The sequence below is a fragment of the Lycorma delicatula genome, chromosome 1, assembly GCF_047948215.1.
Source record: "Lycorma delicatula isolate Av1 chromosome 1, ASM4794821v1, whole genome shotgun sequence".
NCBI lineage: Eukaryota > Metazoa > Arthropoda > Insecta > Hemiptera > Fulgoridae > Lycorma > Lycorma delicatula.
Window position 1 is genome coordinate 250,528,503 of NC_134455.1, and position 19,874 is coordinate 250,548,376.

The 19,874-nt window shown below is 32.3% G+C and overlaps 1 protein-coding gene across 2 annotated transcripts in view; it reads right to left on the reverse strand.

Moving 5' to 3' along the window:
* Positions 1-19,874, reverse strand: part of Slob (Slowpoke binding protein) — a 115,124-nt gene that overhangs the window by 53,525 nt on the left and 41,725 nt on the right. For both annotated transcript variants that reach the window (XM_075354847.1, XM_075354849.1), the window contains exons 4-6: positions 14,673-14,854; positions 10,016-10,122; positions 845-936 (exon numbers count right to left, since the gene is read on the reverse strand). In XM_075354847.1, coding sequence (XP_075210962.1) covers positions 845-936; positions 10,016-10,122; positions 14,673-14,854 — 381 coding nt within the window. The remainder of the gene's footprint in view (positions 1-844; positions 937-10,015; positions 10,123-14,672; positions 14,855-19,874) is intronic.

Consider the following 19,874-nt stretch of genomic DNA (forward strand, 5'->3'; position numbering starts at 1 on the left):
TTATTTATATTTGTGAGTTATATTGATAGAAATTACTTTTTTTTTTCGTCCACTATCAATAAAACTAGTAATCTGTAAGTTATCTGTAAGAAAAGTAATCTGTAGAAAGTTCTTAGCATCTTTAATAAAACTTCTACTGTGTTTGATTATACTGGTCCAACTTTAACAATTCAAAGAAAATATTATCATTAAGAATAATGTAACAAATTTAAAAAATAACTTTTAAATAAACTGTTATCAAAATTAAATTAAATAACATTAATAAAATAACATATTTAGTGAATATTATATTGTACTGCCATTCATCACTCCAAAAGACACTTCTGAGGCAGGGGCCACAATGGTGTGTTACAATTTCTAAAGTTTTCTGGACTCTAGAATAGTTTTCAAACAAAGAATAACAAATTGAACAACAGAAAGACTCTTAGCATGAATACAATAAAAAATAAATTTTCTCTGACCAACTAAGTTTTCCAAATGTCACTGAGCCGTCAAAGCTGCAATTTTATTGATCTCTTGGTATTTAGAATAAAACCAGGGAGAAAAGTGCTCGAGATTAATAAAACCATCATAAAATAAATTATTTTAATGAAGCATTTTTCTGCTTATATTTAAATTATAATATCATTGATTAATTTCATTCATACATTATTTAAAATTAAAGCTCATCAAAATTAAGACCATAAACACTCTTTAATAAAAAATCTTAATAATGTTATGCAGTACATTATGTTATTAATTAGAAAACAGTTTAAGGTTTGATAAACGAAATGAATTTGTTTTATGTTTTTGTTTTAATAAAGCATTTGTTTTATAAAAAATAATTAGAACAAAATTTACTTACTTGAGGATAATTATCAATATCTAAATAATTGGCAGGATTGGGTTGTGGTGTTTTCAGTTCATAACCAGCACACATTTCAAACAAAATATGTCCTGAAAAATTCAAAAAGAAAACATTTAAACATGATAATTTTTTCATCAGCCTAATACAGCACATTGTAGCCAATAATATAAATTTAATGCTTTTTATTTTTTAAATGAAAAGTAATAAGTTGAACTCTTTAGAAAACTGATAAGCTAACAACAGTTTGCATCCTCATTATAAATTAATACTTTTGATACTTAATTAAATGTTTGATGACTTTTTACATTGATAAAATTTAATTTTCAGAAAAGAAAGCTTTTTGGAACATTGCACGGAATATTCTTTAAACTGATGTGTATACAGAGTTGTTTACAAAGTTGTCAGAATTGGATATCTTTTACCAATTGACCCACGAGCCTGGCTGTTGTGTTTGAGTAGTGGTTTTTCAACTGTCCAAATAACTGAAATAAAAAATAAAATAAAATAATAAAAAACAGTAATGATGAATATGTTTTTTTTTTTTTTTCAAAAACTGATGAATTAAATTATATAGTGTAACTTAACAAATGAGATATTAAACAAAAATGCTTAAAAAAATATGTGTGTGAGTATGTGTGTGTGAACTAATTTGGGCACAGTTATAAACATAAATTCTTTTATGAGACTCATTGTAATGCTATGATCAAAATTCATACATCTTTTGTTCAGACTTCTTTTGTAGTTAAATATGATTTTAATTTTTGAAAATATACTAATAATGAACAAATCTAAAAATGAGCAAGTTTCGCCTGTTAACCAACAGGGATACACTGATCTTACACAGTGTTTTTGAAGACTTATAGGTCTGTCTAAAATGACATCAAAAATTGGCTTTCATGGCTGTATTTGAATACTAACATAAATCTAAAATCCATTTGAATTAAAATTCTATCTGAAACTCAAGTCAAAATATCTCAAAATTAAATTTAACTACATTTTTAATGCCAAAAATACGTTGAGGCGCATCATATTTAAAGAGTAGGTGTGCCACTTTTAGATTATATATACATTTTTTTATTTAATTATTATTTTTTAAACAATGATACACATTTCTGAGTAATTTGTTATAAAATTCTATTATAATAACTCTATGAATGTGTGTATGCATTTGTCTAAAAGTGCAAATGGATGCTTGTGTATAATATTTTGAAGCAAGATCAAGGTTAACTTATGAATAATTGGTATCAACCAATCTATATCAAATAAAAGCACAAACTTTAAAACCAATTTATAAGAAAATTTATTAGTTTTATAAATAATACATAGTATACATATACATTGATGTGCCATGAATAAATGCAAATAATATTCATACTAATTGAATTTATATGTGCCAAGAAGAAATTCAACAACTGCTTTCTTTAACCTTGCTGAATACTCTGAGTCTTCTGTTAAACTGATTTTTAACAGTTTCTGAATTTTAAGAATTCCCGATGAACTGATTCACCACCAGCCTGCTCTGACCAAAAACCTCTCTTTGATTTGTGTCACTATACACATGCATACCAATGTCAACATAAAATTTTATAACAAACTACTCAGAAATATGTATCACTGTTAAAAAAAAAAATAATTAATTAAATAAATATATATATATATATATATATATATATATATATATATATATATATAATCTAAAAGTGGCACACTTACTCTTATGTGATGCACCTTGATGTATTTTTGACATTAAAAATGGTTAAATTTAATTTTGAGTTATTTTGACTTGAGTTTCAGATAGGATTTTAATTCAAATAAATTTTAGATCTATGTTAGTGTTCAAATATAGCCATGAAATCCATTTTTGGTGTCATTTCAGACAGACCTATTAGTCCATGAAAAGCACTGTGCTTAGTTACACATTTTGTCTAACTTGTGAGATGTGAAACGCTGCATAAAATTCAAGTACATTTGATTTTTAGAGAGCATGCTCAGTACTGTGCAAATGACAAGGCATGAGATCAAAAGCAACCACTCATCAACCAGGCAATAGAATGAAGACTAAAAGACTGGGTGACATTGACTGCAATTTAAATACATATAAGTATATGTCCTTGGTTTTGACCAAGAAGATTCAGAGGGCTGAATAACTCTCCATTACATGATTGTATGAATTCAGTACTAATAAGTATCATCTAGCTATAACTAAATTAATTTTTATTATGTGAAAATATTTTCAAATGATGTTAAATAAAGTACAGAGTATTTCCAAATTAGTTACACAAAAGTAACATTTAAAAATGAAAAAAAGTAAATAACTTACAGAATTGTTTGATATATTTCTGAATTCAGTATATCTTCAAGTTTCATTCCTGCCTAATTCCATTAGTTCCTGACATACACATTAGATAGCACGCGCAAACAAGTAATCACATCAGTCATTATGTAATGTACACTAGTGCAGAACATGCTCAGTGTTGTTTATAGTTTCATGAATCCAAATCGAATACTACTATTCAGAGACAATTCATGATTAAATATTGCAAGCAACCACCTCCAAGACAATCTGATATTGCATGGTACAATCATTTCATTGTGTATCACATACACACCAGGTTAGGGTAGACCTTCAGTTTCTGAAGCGACAATCAAACAAGTGCGGCAGACATTCCTTTGTAGTTCAGATAAACCAATGGGACAAACCAGCTTAGAACTGAATAATCCTAGGGTTACAGTATGGAGAGTATTGAGTAGTTGACTGATATTTAAACCCTACAAATTACAACTGATACAACCTTTGAGTGAAGGTGATAAAGAAAAATGAACTGAGTTTTGTGCAAACATGTTAAACAAAGTTTAGACTGAAGATAAATTACCTTAATAAAATCATTTTCACTGATGAGATGATCTTCTATACCAGAAGTAAAGTGAATCGACATAATTTTCATGTATGGAGTGATGAGCAGAATCCACATCACACAATCAAACACATATGGGACTTGCCTAAGGTAAATATTTTTTGTGCTGTATACTGTCACAAAATTTACGGTCCTTTCTTTTTTGGCAAGTTAATTATAACTGACATATCATACATGAATACGCTTGAGCATTATTTAATGCCACAATTACAACAGGATATGGGCACAGAAACCATTTTCCACAAAGATGGTGTACCATCACATTATCATTGTGCACTTGTGACATATGTCAATAGCAAAATGTTGACTTGGATTGTTGTAGTGGATCAATTTCCTGGCCACCCTGATTGCCTGATTTAACTCAAATAAATGTTTCTGATTAGGGTTACACATTAAAGACAGAGGCTTTCATCCAAGAAATGGTGAAGAGTTATGGCACCAGAAAACACAAACAGTTGCCACCATAGATCAAGACATGCTTCATAGGATTTGCCAGGAAACTGATTACAGACGGGACATCTGCCATGTTATAAAAGGTAGCTATATTGAACACTGGTAAATGAAAATTGAAGATATACTGTATTCGGTGTCATATCAAACATTTCAGTAAGTTATTTACTTTTTTCATTATTAAAGGTTACTTTTGTATAACTAATTTACAAATATTATATACTTTATGGACCTTCAGATTAAGTGTAAATATATTCTTGAAATAAGAATTCATAACTTGTAAGTGACTTGGGACTTGGAAATCGAAATAAACTTACTAAAAATGAAAAAAGCACAATAAAATAAACAACTAAAGATGAATTCCTTAATGAACACAGACATCACACACAATGTATTGTTTTAACAAACGAGAGGACTATTGATTTATTGCTTTACACTTTTTCTGTCAATTTTATGTCTGTTTTTTTAGAGAAGTTCTTGAAAGAACTCTGACACTACTCTATGCCACTAGTCAGAGTTGCTTTTTCTAGAAATAATGTCATTCACTAAACAGCAAATCATTGTGGAGAATATAATGTCACTTATAGAGCTGACTACCTGAATTAATGTGGACATTAATGAAGGTCACTTAATAAAGAATAAGTTACCTTTTTTGAAGATTAGAAAATCTTCATAAACTTTAAATGAGAACCTCCTTAATTTGAAGTTGATTAAAAAATTACTACAATTTGATAGCAGATTATTTAAGTAAAATTATTTTTAAGGTGAACTGAACAAATAATAATTAACACTAATCTGTCCTTCGAGGGCAGATTCAGGCAAGTTCAGGCAGTAACCTGCATGCTTGTTACACTCAAAATTCCAAGTTTATTTGCCAGCTAGGATCTAAAAAATTTGTAACAAGTCAGCCCCTATGAAATTCCTAATTCAACCTTAGTTGTTGGTACAACTAACAATCTTTAAAAATAATTTTGGGAGATTATGTAAAATGGATGCATGGTATTTTTTAACTTTAAAAACTTGTATTTTTTACTTTTTATTTATATCCTTTTAGTACTTAAATAGTTACAACAATTACCAACTATAGATGTTAAAAGTAACATTAAATAAACAATTATAAAATAATTACAACTTGCAATGTATCACTATACATAATGTTTCATTACACTACACAAATTGTGGTTTATGAATTGAATATAACAAAATGTTCTCTTAAAATCATAAAATTCCATTAGCAGTAACCAATCAGTAATGGTTACTGAAATGGTAATCAGTAATGGTACCTAAATTCAAATTGATTTTCTATTTTCAAAAATATTAAATTTTTATTTACAGTGATAATTGGATGCTGATTCAGACATTGGTTTTAAGGTTTCAAAGTACATAAGAATTTATTTAAATACTAGAATTTCATGATTATGTAAATTGGTTCTTGTCCTCCATGATTTACAAGGAATCTCTTCTCTAACTTTCTTCCAGTACATTTAATGAGAACTCATACTGAATTCTCTGAAGGTCTTCAATCATAGACTCATCATAGTTCCTAGAATCCAAGAAATCTTTTTGCATTGATGATGCTGACCAACTGCCAACTTTCTCTACAAAAGTGGAAGAATGTTATATTAATGTTTCTGGTAACAGTAACATACTATTCATATCAGTAATTGGAATGCCTGATATGATTAGAATATATATTAATGATCATCAGCTAATAATTTATGAAATAACATGTGACTTCATCCAAGTGATCCAAATCAGACAGGACACTATTCCCTTAGTGACCCTGCACATCTAGAATGGCTAATAGCTGAGTATGACTGCCAGATCCAGTCAGCTTAATAAGGAGCACCGTATCAAAGATTGAGGTGAATGAAATAGCAGCTTCAATCTTGCTGTGGTTAAGTCAGTTTGCCCTCAGATTCTCCATAGCATATTTTAGATTCCTGATACATAAAGTGAACATGGTATCCACATGTAGCACCTGCGATGAACAACCAGTTCTGTCTTCCAAAGCAATTGATGAGGAACTGGAGGTTGGAGAGTACCCTGCTAGTCCTCTGGCACCCTGGTAGATCGGAGTGTACTGTGTGTAAGGGTTAGCATCACCAATTTTATAACGTTAGTTTCCATTTATATAGGTACAAGTATATATAGAAAGGGGAGAGGGAGAAAGAGTTTAATATCACTGACTTTAGTACGTAATTTATTTTTTGTTGGCTGTTTAGTAACTCAGTTTTTTTTGGGGGAGGTAGAAAATATGTCTATCCACTGCACAATAAGCGTAAGGTTTGAATTGTTACAATAAGACTTAAATTCACGATGAAAGAAATATAAGAAAAGTCGATCAAAAAAAAAAAATTAATGTTAAAATAATATCCAAATAGTTTTTTTAAACAAAGAGCGTTTATATTGACACACTCATGCTAAATGTACGAAAATGGTATTCTTTTATTCTCGATCACATTGCTGTTAATTTATAGAAACTGATATTGTTACTCATTTATACTTAAAAAAATGAAAAATAATTGGTAAAACTTAAACCTTAGAAAAGCACCTTTAGTACTTAACATTTAGTAAAAAGGTAAGGAGAACCCTTCTTAACGTTTTTAAAACTTCTCTTGGTAAATTAATAAATGATATAAAAGCTGAAATTAACCACAATACACGCGTTAATCTTGATATGTGTAAAAAAGTATGATATTAAAGAGGTGACTGAAGAAGTGAACGTCTTTCTTGAACGACTTGCTTGATTAAATCAAGCAGTGAAGAACTTGTTACGAAAGGCTTCGCAAACATATGTTTTCCACATTATTTTAAATACCGTATTTGCTATTACGGGTGCATTTCGAACATGGGTTATTATGATATGGATAATAACTGAAACATACATAAGTTTAAAGTGCGTCAGAGTCGCGCAGATGGTGAGGAGTTAGTTTTAATCATACCGTCTAAGAACAATTGTTCGAGGGCCGACCAAGCCAATCATTTAATAACACTAGCAGCTATCGGATTGCTCAACACTGTCTTTAGCCATTTTGTAGTCGAGTTCTAATTAACAACATATCCTAGCTTGGCGATCCATGGATATAACGAACTACAGATACTTCAGTTATACGAACAAGAAACCTCATTCGGGGCCTGAAGGCCCCGAATGAAGAAATTTACTGTAAATATCTAGATCTAAAAACTTCCGGAATATACGAATAAATAAAAATTGTTATTTTCTTCTTTGTTTTATAAATTATCTGAATTATCCTGTGTTTCTTTATTTGTATCTATTACTCTGGAAAAACCATCAAGTAGAGTTCCTAAATAAATTTCCTATAAAAGTCGTTTTTAATATTTTTTAAAAGAATGTATATGATTCATCGCAGTTTCATTAAAATCTGTTCGATTATTCTTCCGTAACGTGTAATATATTAATATTCATTCTGAATGTTATATTATTTATCCTCTGAAAATTTTTATTTACGTTACTTTTAAAAATAGAATGATGGTTTTATAATAGCCATTTCCAATAATATATGTCAAACATTTTTTTTTTCTATCAGTTGGTTTAACGTATTCATTAATGCTAAAATAAAAATGATGACCATTTAACAGAAACTACAAAAACTAAATAAAGTAACAAATATTAAAAAGTAGCTGGAAAACAAAGAATGTATTCCATATCACACTTGATACAACTATGATAAAGTCGGGATTAAAAATCCAGTTATTGCTTTTTGTATCATTTCTTATTGACAGGATTTTAATACTCTCTTACTGATCCGTCTCTCTAGTAGTAAAATTATCAAAACTTCTATCTTTTGATTTATTTATCGTTGTGTTCTATTTTTTTAAATGTAAAAAGATATAACATTGAAATCACGTAAACTTTGGAAATTTATTCAAGCTATTGTATAACATGTAATTATAGTTTAGGCATGTTTTCTAACGTTTCTTTTTTAATTTTTCAGATTAAGTGTCGTGAAGCGAAAAACATTTTTTAAAGAAGCATTTTGTTGTTGATTATCTTTCCATACGTATTATACAAATTACATACTTTAAAATAAGAAGTAGTTACATTTAATTTTGTGTTCAATTTTTAAAAGACAGGTCTTGTTTTTCCTTCCTAATTACTAATTAAAATTTATCAGGGAGATTGGCGAGAGGAAAAAACGTAAATGACTGTCATCAGATTATTATTGAATATGTGAACAATGAAAAACAAAAACCGTTACTATTTAACAAACATAATTTTTAAAGGTTAAAATCAATAATTAATAACATTAATTTTTTTTTAAACTGACGATGAATTATCACCTTCACTAAATTCAAGTATTCTGCTATATTCATACTATTTGAAAACAGGAATTTCAGAAAATCAGAATAATACATGAACCTTTTTTTCATTTACCATTTTTTTTGTCCTATTGGATAAATGAAAATTAAAGACACATTTTTGAAAATTATACAGCAGTGTTGAAGAATAGAAAAATAAATTACTTTAAACGAAATTGCGATTGCCAGATTAACTAGTAAAACTGTATATCTTAATTATTTAGATACCTAAGTAGAATTGTACAAAGCTAGTGACCAATCAGCCCGGGATTTAGTGTAGGATCTCAATTGTACACATTCTAATTCACATCTTTCTAGATTCTTCAACTCAAACGTAAAAGAACTGAAAAACATTAGAATTATATTGCCATTTCATAATGATCCCTGGTGATTTTCGTCCGAAGGACGCCAGTTGAAATTTAAACATTATTAAAATTAGAATTATACCACAATTTTCCTTGAAACACATGTAGCTTATGTAAATCGTTTTGAAAAATAATGGTAATAATTTCCTTAACCCATAAGAATTGCTAATACTTTTCTCGGTAATATTGTAAATCACTTTCATTCAGCAATTCATTTTTTCACTAATTGGTAGATTTTCCTTTAAGAGAAAATAAAGATTTTTGAAAGTTTTACAATTTACTTTTCCCCAAAAAATTGGCTACTAATTTAGAATTTAAGTAGGGGGTTTTCAAATTTTTTCTTTTGTGAATATATGTAAATTATGTTTATATTATTTTCAGTTAGAAGACAATTACGAAACAAAAATAAATATGAACATTATTTAATACATCTATAAATAAAAAAAAAGATAATTTCAAATAAATTAATGTTTCTTTAATGAAAACTCTTAGAAAACAACTACATAAAAATTGTTACTAAAAATTCAAAGGAAAAATTACTGCATGTTATAAATTAATAATAATCAATATACTATAGCATACTGAATTATTTACCTGTATTGTATGAGTGATATTGAATACTTGCCAGCTTAAAAAAAAGTTGTTTAAAAATTGTTTTAAATATTACTAAATTTAGTATATGTGAAGGTCCTACAGTCCTACATTCACACATTCTCAGTATGGAAAATTTCATCAGAAATCATTCTGCTTTTTCTTCCAAAATAGATGTGCTATTAAATTTGTGTTTTAATAGTATATATATATATATATATATATATATATATATATATCATTGACTTAGTTTAATAGAGATAAAAGATAAAACATATGGTTTCTTGCAAACAAATTTATTTTTTACAGTTTTCACACCCTACTTTTTTCTTTATTTTCTCTGAATTAAACAGTTTTATCTTATAATTTTTAAAGCTGAAAAGATGACTTGCAAAATTCTATAGGTGAATGTAAGCAATACAATTAATCATTATATCAGGTAATACATTTGATTTCTTAGCATTACATTTTTAGTACATAAAGATAGAAAACAAGAACATATGTCACCAAACAAATATACTTACCAAAACAAATAATATCAATAGCTGCAGGGTCTGCTCTTGCAAGACTCCAGATGACAGGATGTATGCGAGAGGTAAAACCAAAAAGAGTATTTTCAAGTCCACTTAATCTGAAAAGATATAGTTAGTTTGATAGCATGAAGTATTGTCTCAGCTAACCTAACATTAATATATCTTAATTACCAACACATAAATTCACTTTCCAGGATTCTATTTTTGCAACATACTAAGTATTGAGGAACCATCAGGTTGTAAAGAATGCCAGTTTATTAAGACTTTGTGTCTTAATATAAAAACCCAGAGATAATTTTTTTATTAGTTTCTTCTCCATTATTGCTTAGCCTTTCATTTACTTACTGGAAGAGCAGAAATCGTTCCAATAAATAATAATTATAATTTTTGTTCTTTGATCAACTTATTGCCTTGAAACTTAAGGTATTCATAATATTTTAAATACGAGAATGTTAAACTTAGGTTTAATTTAAATGAGTGATTTTTATGATATTCAACAGGTCTTCAGAGTACCTGTGTTTGGGGTTGCCTGAGTTCGATGAGGCCTAGGACACTCTGCTCATGCGTCTTCTGATGGTGGCCATTGGTAAATGGTGTGACTATTTGAGATTTGTGTCTTGACTGCTGTGTGGGTGTGTATCATGTGGGTGTTGTGGATATAAAAAGCTTTATACTGTTTTCTGCATAGTTCTTGTGCAATGCTGTTGTTGGTGTGTGTATTTGATGTGTTGTATGAATTGATTCTAGTGGTGTTGTTTGTGTGGGTGTGACATCCTGTTGGTTTGTTATGACTGTGTGTGTGAGAAATTCCCCCTTCCTGAAGAAATGGTTTATAAGCAGTACCAGGAATGGGGGAAGCTAGGGATGGAGGTTTAGTCGGTAGTACACAGGTATACATACATTCTACGTTATAATTCTTGGAACCTGTTAGCGAGCCCAACACTGCTTAGGTGCCTCCATAAATGAGGTCTCTTTAAAAAAAAAAAGTCTCCAGAATACCTAATAATTCGTATTGCTTTAATTTGTTTTTTTTTTTTATATAAGCATAATAAATTAACATACCCAGCTCACTAAATTTGTAATTTTTATGGATTCTGCTCTTCCAGTTACACGTAGGCATGGTATAATGTTTTACCATGCCAACTTGGTAAACTTATATATTATTACTTCCTTGTACGAAGTAAAAGAAATATTGTGATCGTGAAAAATTTCAGTTTCATGATTTCAACGAAAATAAACATTTTGACCATCTCTGAATCCATTTTGACAAGTTTCTTTATGACGTATATGTATCTCATATAACTCAAAAACTATTAACTGTAGGATGTTGAAATTTTGAATTTAGGACTGTTGTAACGTCTAGTTAGGCACCTTCCCTTTTGATTGTAATCATCTGGACCAAAAGTATTCAAAAAAGACCAAAAACAAAAAAAAATTGGATCTTGGACTTTTTCTTGACTGCAGTAATGAGCCCTCATTGAGAGATTTTTAACAATATGTCATATGTGGAACTTATTTTCATTAGTTCCAAGATTATAGCCAAATAACATTTTAATTAATGAAATATTTGGATCTTAGTGGAAGGCACATCGGTTCGAATCAGACTTCATCTCCTTTTATTTCAACTTTTTTTCTAAGTTTAAAACATTAAAATAAAATCAACTTTAATAAATTCATCTTTTCATTACTTAAAATAAAATTAAATGAATGCTCTATTATTATTTGAAAAGAATCAGCAGGTGAAGGAAGATAACTCACCGTAACCCTTCACCTTCCACACTAACATTCCACTCTGCCTATCTTAGTAGAACTAACTACAATATATATTTTTCATTTAATTAGTGGAAATTTATTTAATGCAATTTATAAAATTTATGATAGTAAAATAAATATATCATGATTATATACAATTCAATTTATCATGCTTAAATACAATTAAATTTGATTATTTTGATTAAAACAACTTTTACGTATTTTTTTTTATTTTAACATTTTTAAAACAGCATTTATGATATATACATATACGAGGTACGACAAGTAATGAGACTGATTTTTCTTTGCAAGATGTGGCAACCCTGCAGCTTGCGTAGGCACACCATCTTTGACCTTGGTCTATAAGCTACTTCTAGTCCAACCGGCACATTGATGCAACTGTTCAGTCGTGAGTTGTGCTGTAATAAGTGAACATGTGTTTGTGTCTCTCGTCACAGAAATAAAACCGCAAAATATTGCGTAACGGTATGCCATTTCTTTTTGCGTTAAATTGGGTGAAAACGCGACGACAACGTATGGTACCGTGCGTGAAATCGTACGATCTGATCGAAGATTATCCGTGGAAATGATTGCAGAAGAACTCAGCATCAATCGAGAAACGGTTCGTCTAATATTAACTGTTGGTATGTGAAAGATTTGTGCAAAAATGGTCTCCAAAAATCTCACACAACAGCGAGAAACACGGAAAAATGTGGCAGCCGATCTGTTAGAGCAAACGGAAATATATCCAGATTTGTTGAGCCGTGTTATCACTGGTGATGAAGGTTGGTTTTTTCAACACGATCCAGAGACAAAACGCAAAGTTCGCAATGGTGCTCAAAGGGATCACCCAGATCAAAAAAAGCTCGCATGTCAAAGTCAAAAGTGAAATGCATGCTTGTGTGCTTCTTCGATTCCAAGGGAATGGTTCATAAAGAGTGGGTGCCTCCTGGACAAACAGTTAACCAATATTTCTACAAAGAAATTTTAGAAAGACCTCGTAAACGAGTTCGTGTCCGTGCCAACATTGCTGATAATTGGATTCTACATCACGATAATGCGCCATCCCATACTGCTCTGTCAGTACAGCAATTTTTAACCTCAAAACAAATTTCAGTACTACCACAGCCACCTTATTCACCAGATATCGCTCCGTGCGACTTTTTTCTATTTCCAAGAGTCAAAATGGCGGTCAAGGGACACCATTTACAAACAACACAAGATGTGCAAAAAGCTGTGACGAGGGTCTTGGAGGATATTACAGAAGAGTTCCAGAAATGTTACCATCAATGGCAGAAGTGCTGGAATAAGTGTGTGCAATCAGAGGGGAACTACTTTGAAGGAGACAACACTAAACATGACTAAAACGGTAAGCAACATTTTTTTTCACATCAGTCTCAATTACTTTATTGTCGCACCTTGTATATATGGTCTGTTCAAGAAGTACGTAGACTGTTTGAATTGCTCGGGATGTTGGTTACAGTTAAATCCGCTTGGCGTCGTCATGTTGTACAGATCAGCTGATTACAACGCAGTTTTTTGATTGCAAATATCATTATTGGTTGCTTAGCTACCCAGTTGTTTGTGAAGTGTGTTTTATTTTGTTTGGCGGATTTTAGAATGAGTGACATGAACGAGCAAAGAGTTGCTGTGAAAATTTTGTGTTAAACTCGGAAAATTTGCGAGTGAAACTTTTGATATGCTCAAGATGGCTTACAGCGCTATGAAGCGTGTAGCATGTTTTAAGTAAAATGGACGTTTTAAAGATGGTCGTCAGTCAATTGAAGACAATGAGCGTCCTGGATGTCCTTCCACATTAATTGATGACTCACATGTAGCAAAATCAACACCCTGGTTCGGGCAAATCGACGTCTGACCATCAGAGAGCTTGCTGACGAATGTGGGATATCTGTTGGATCATGTTACGAGATTTTTACCGAAAAATTGAAGATGCACCACTGGTTTTTCATCACAACGCTCCAGTCCATTCAGCTCTCACAACTCGTGAGTTTTTGGTCAAACACTCAATCACTGTTCTTCCCCACCCACCCTACTCACCTGACCTCGCTCCTTGTGATTTCTTCTTGTTCCCCAAACTCAAAAGACCTTTGAAAGGAAGAATATTTGAGACGATTCCCGAGATTGAGGCAAATGCGACAAGGAACTGAAGAACATCACAAAAGAAGCGTTCCAGGACTGTTTCCAAAAGTGGAAACACCGTTGGTGTGTCCAACACTTTCCAAAAGTGTGTGTGTGTCGGGAAGGAGAGTACTTTGAAGGGGACCCAGACAAGTAACTTCTAAATAAAGCACATTTTGTTTTATGATTTTAGTCTATGTATTTTTTGAACAGACCTCATATATATGAACACACACACACACATTTAAACAATTCTATACATTTTACATTAAGTTTCTATAAAACTGCAGTACTGAATTTTCTAAATTAATAACAGAAAATAAAACAAAAATTAAACAGAAAATGTATTTATTTAATTTAAAAAATGTAAGCATAAAAATAAAACACAGAATAACAAAACTTACGTGAAGTCAATAAATTAAGTACTAAATGATAAATCATTATACCCAAGTCACTAAAATTCATTTATCTAGTTACACTAAGGTTGGGGGTCAACTAAGGTTGATAATCCCTCTTTACATAATAAAAAATTGTATAAATGGAAGCTAATAGGTTGGCCTCTCTCATAATTCCTAAACTATTTATTTATTTCAGTTCACGTTACAATTCATAATCAAATAAGCAATACACCAATACATTAATTTCCCATTTATAATTGTTTTGCTACTTAGCCAGTTATTTACTGGAGTAATTGATTCCTTCCATTTAAAAATAGTGAAAGCCTAATAAAATAGCCTTAAGTAATGAATTTTCATACCTTGCCACTCCATTCTGCAAGATGACATTTCCAGAATGAAGGTGGGTACAAGAAGGAAAACCTCGTTCTTTCAGAAATAACAGTGCTTCCAATATTTGTCTTCCTAATCGTTGAACTTGTGTTGCTGGAAGACCTTCAGTTCGTTGACTGTACTTTTCACACCAGTCATCTTGCCATGAACTCTGAGGATAGATTATACCACACATATTATTAAAAAAAGCATTGATTACCAAGTTTAGTGAATAGAAAAAACATTTCTGTATCATGGTTTCCATTTCTGACTCATGGTGTGATAATCTTTAAAATGATTTAAAGAAGTATACAAAGAACAAAGTCATGTACACATAAACAAGTTTTTAAAGTCAATAAAGATAAAAGAATCAGTATTCTTAACTAACTATAATACTATTTTTAAAAAAGATTTCATAGTTGTCTTAACAGAAAAATTGATTACATTTATAAAAAATACACTGCTGCTACTGCTAAATGTTCTCTTATGCTAGAAAACTCATGAAATATTTAAAAGAGTTTTTTTTAGAATATTTGTGTAAACAATAGGTGTTTAATAAATACTATTAGAGATATCATGGTAGAAAAATAGGAATTGAAGTTATGTAGTTAGTAACTTGCAAGATATGTTTGGTGGATTGGTATGGTGACAGTTGAAGTAGATTATGATAAAAGGTTATGCGTTCACACCTTACCAAGAAGAAAGAGATAATGAAGGAAAGTACAATTATACCCTCGGAATTTCCCTGGTATTTGAAAAAGGATCCGTATATGTTTGGCAGGATTATTTGACTGTTGTTTTTGGTTGATTGATACCATTTCATTATCAAAATGGCCTGAAGTTTAGCAGTTAAGATTTACTACATCAAGAGAAATAATTTAATGATTTCACAGTCAGTTTTATAATTACAGTCTTCCAAAAAAATACTGTATCAGATAATGGGCTTCAATTTGTTTCTGAGAATTTGTAACAGTTTGTGCATGAAATAGATAAAAACATATTTAAATAACTCCTAAATAGTCAATAGAGAAAATATATAAGGGCAGAGAAAAGAAAAATTTGATATGTGAAAAGGAAACAAGTGGTAATATGTAGTAGGGGGTAATGAATGTGTACAATCTTTCCTTTATGCTTACTGAAATTCAACTTATAAGTCTACAGATATTTTCCCATCAGAAATATTTTTATGTTGTAAATTCTAAATATAATTGATAGAATGAAATCAAATTCACAAGATGCAGAGTTAAAATAAAATGATTAAAATAGAAAATATACCATGATGGATGATTAAAAACAGCAAAATATTCTGATTGAAAAATTTTAAGGTAAAAAAGGAAAAGAAAATGAATCAAATACATCAAAGAACAATAAACATTATTATGAAGGACTGGTTAGAGGAAAAGTAAGAAGAAACTATGCTGATTAATGAAGTACAAGAAAAGGTGGTATTGAAGTTACTCTACAAATCGGAGAAGGGAGAATGTAATACATATATAGGGAGTTTTTTTGTGAGTTTATAGCAATTGCTTATCATGGCACCATAGTTACATTAATGTAACATTTTTTTGAAAATCATTTCAATGAAAAAAATCAACTAACTTGATAGTCATTATAATAAATTTCTATTTTGTTTTTTTTTTTTATGTTTATGGTATTTAATACAATCCATATTAATAATCTATTAATTTAGCCTAACATATTGCAAACAAAAATAAATTAAAATATTCACTTTATTACTAAATTTAAAAAAATTATGTTAGTAAATTTCAGTAATATAGTTTTAAGAATATTTTGAGACTAATTAAATTACCAGAATATTTGAGTTTAAGAAGTCACTCACATTAATAGCATCAATCATGTAACTTTGCAATTATTATATTTTTACTGCTATAAAAAGTGCTTATTGTCATTTTATAAATTATATTTATTATCTAACCCAACTTTATGAATACAACCCTAATTCCAAATTTAAAAAAGAGAAATAACTATTATCACAAAATATTAAGTAGAAGATACTTTTATTTAGATATACCTATGTATGTTAACCAGAAATGATAAGGTGTTGAATATCTCCAAGAAATTTTATAGAATTTCTATCTGTAAGAGGTGCATATTTATAGATTAAGGTACCAATGGATTAAAAGACTGGTATTAACCAAATTTAAAATTACACAAGTAGAGATAGATCATAGTCTGCTTAACCAATTTCAACACACAGTTTACAGTATTATGTAAGAAGGATTTTGACTGATTTTATAAATCTCAGTTTAAGAAAATAACTGTTTCCAAAATTTTTAACATGACTGTGTGCCATTTCCTGAAAAAGAACTTTTATTAAAAGTGGAACTTCTAGTAAAGTTAGTTAGTTAATTACTTAGTTATTAATTAGTTATTTAGTTAGGAAGCAGGGGACGAAGGGCAGGTGGACCCACAGGATAATTCGTGATAATAGCAGGTGGATTGCAAGATCCCATGGATCGTTCGATTTTTATCTCACTCAGATGCTGACGGGCCATGGGGGTATTTATATAGTCTTGGACTAGACTGCGCGGAAATCTGTCCTGATTGCGGAACGGAAGAATCGGCGCAGCATATTTTCTTTGAGTATCCCTGCTTCGCTATGCAGAGAGGCGAAATGATTGAACTCCTGGGTATGACGGTTTTATTCCCGCCTGAGGGGCTTATGGACTTCATTTTAGCAAAAGAAGAGCACTGGCTTGCTGCGGCCAGGTATTCCAGAGCAGTCTTGGAGAGTCTTCGGATGGCGGAAGAAATAAGGAAAGCAAACAGATGCCCGAGAGCTCTGGTGCGGACAGGACCGCGGGAAAATGTCTAGGGAGCCTCCTAACTCAATTTTGGTGGTATGTTATTATTCATTTGCCTCGAATTTTATGAGACATTTACACACGAATTGCTCTATAAAATATAGAACTAGGCGCGCGGTTCGTGCTTCCGCGAACTCGGTTAGCTAGTCCAGAGGGCAATGATGTAGGACATTCAAGATGTCCGGATGAGGCCTGCAGCGAAGGCAAAAGCTGAGTTTATAAAACACTGATGTAAATGTATACCGAGGCATTTACATCAGTAGCATCCCAACGAGGACTGGATTATTACTATGAGATGTAAAAAGTTACAGGGCGAAAGACGACACCCGTTAAAGCCCATCATGGCTAGGAACGGGGGGGGGGGTGGCGACCGGAAGGGTCACAAGGCAGATGTCTTCCCCTATGGGGTTCGGTCTCCCGACCATGTGGGATGTCGCCTGGATGCGGTGGACACCTGCGGTCACTCCGATGCTCGGTGCAGGAAGGTAACTACTCCCCCTTTCGAAGTAATGCTACACAGCAGTTTCCAGAAAGGCGAAGGACTGTCAGAGGTGGAGGTTTAGTCAGTAGGATGCAGACACACATACGTACTCAATAACATCTTGCGGAACCTGTCACGAGTCCGAAACTTTGTACGTAAATGGTATTCCTCCACTCTATTAAAAAAAAAGAAAAAGTTAACACTTTTTATCGGTCGACAAATGCCGCCTGCACAGCTACGTGCTGCCTTTTTATGCGGTAACATATGCTGGAGGCGAATTTTAGAGTTACATCCTTGCGGCCGGCTTACGGAGGGTCAGAAAATGCCACAATAATGGTATCTGGGTTTGTGTGTAAGTTATCCGAGGTTAAGCGGATACAAATAGGCTAGATTAATTTCAGAGTATGCGGAGGGAGGAAACATTAAGGTGTTACAGGTACGGGAAATGGCCATATAGCTACGAAGTGCGGAGGGCCAGACCGGTCTAGACTATGTTTTAGATGTAATGTAGAGGGCTATAAGAGTGTGGATGTCAACAGCGGCCAGGTAATACGGAAAAAAGAGAAACCACATGTCGGAGGGGCTGGTGAGGGCTGCAGTGATGGAAAATCCGCCTGTTAATGCGAGTTTTTCAATTTAATGCGAACAGAAGCAGCAGAGCTATGGATTCCTGCTGGGAAATAACTATCCGACTAGGTACTGAAATTATATTACTGAGTGAGCCGGATCGGAGAACAATCATAGATGATAGATGGGTGATGTCGGCTGATTCTGGTGTGGCGTTAATAGTCATCTGTGGTACAGCAGCAGTAAATAATAAGGGCGCAGGGCCCGGCTATTAATGAGTGGAGCTGGCTAGGGTAGTGATGTTTAGTGTATATCTGTTGCCTAACATCGACTTTTTAGTTTATGCGAGAATGGTTGATGATTTGGTAGAGGAAATTGCCAGATGGAGGTCGAAAATCGTCGTGGTGGGCGGACATTTCCACATTAAGGAAAGGAACTGGGGGTCAAACATCGATGATCGAAGAGGTACAGTTCTTGAAGACGCTATGGCTTCAGTGGACCTTCAGTGCGTCAATCGAAGAGGCGAAATGACCCTTCGAGAGAGGAGTGAGGGTCTCCGTCCCGGAGGTCCCCCGCACTCGCTGAGAAAAAGATGCGTAACGAGTAGGCACTGCCTCAAGAGAATGCATTGGCGAGGCGAGAACATGGAAGAAGAGCTCAGAAGATTACGATTTGCAAGACGGAACTTTCTAGGATCAGTTGCTGCATCCAAAAAACGTAAGTGGCAGCAATTGTGTGATGCTGTGGAAGTTGATATCTATCGATGATATCTATCATATCGTCACAGAAAGATTTGGAAGAAGACTGTCCCTCCTGACCGAAGATGAGCTGAAGAAAAGCGTTGACAAACTATTTCCGAAAGGAATGGAGTTTCAAAGGGAGGATGTTGTGGTGGAATTAATAGTTCCTTTCTCGCTGCATGACCTGAGTGAGGCGGCTAAATCGATTAAAGGCGGCAGGAGTCTGTGGGCGAACGGAATACCCCCAGAGGTCGTAAAAATTGTGGCCGAGACGGTGCCTGGTGTGGTAGTGCGTGCAATGAATATGACATTAGGTGGAATGGATACTTTAACTGTGGAGGGGTGCGAGGTTAATGATGCTGAGGAAGAATGCTGGTCCTACAGGAGCACAGATATCGTTTAGACCACTTTATTTATTAAATTGCTTCGCGAAGATATTTGAAAGACTGGTTGTTCGGAGATTAAACTATGGTGTAGAGATGACAAGGGGACTTCATAAGGACCAGTTTGGTTTTCGGCCCGGGCGCTCGGCGGATGCTGCTATCGGGCGCTTGATTAACATTATTCGATCAGCTGCGC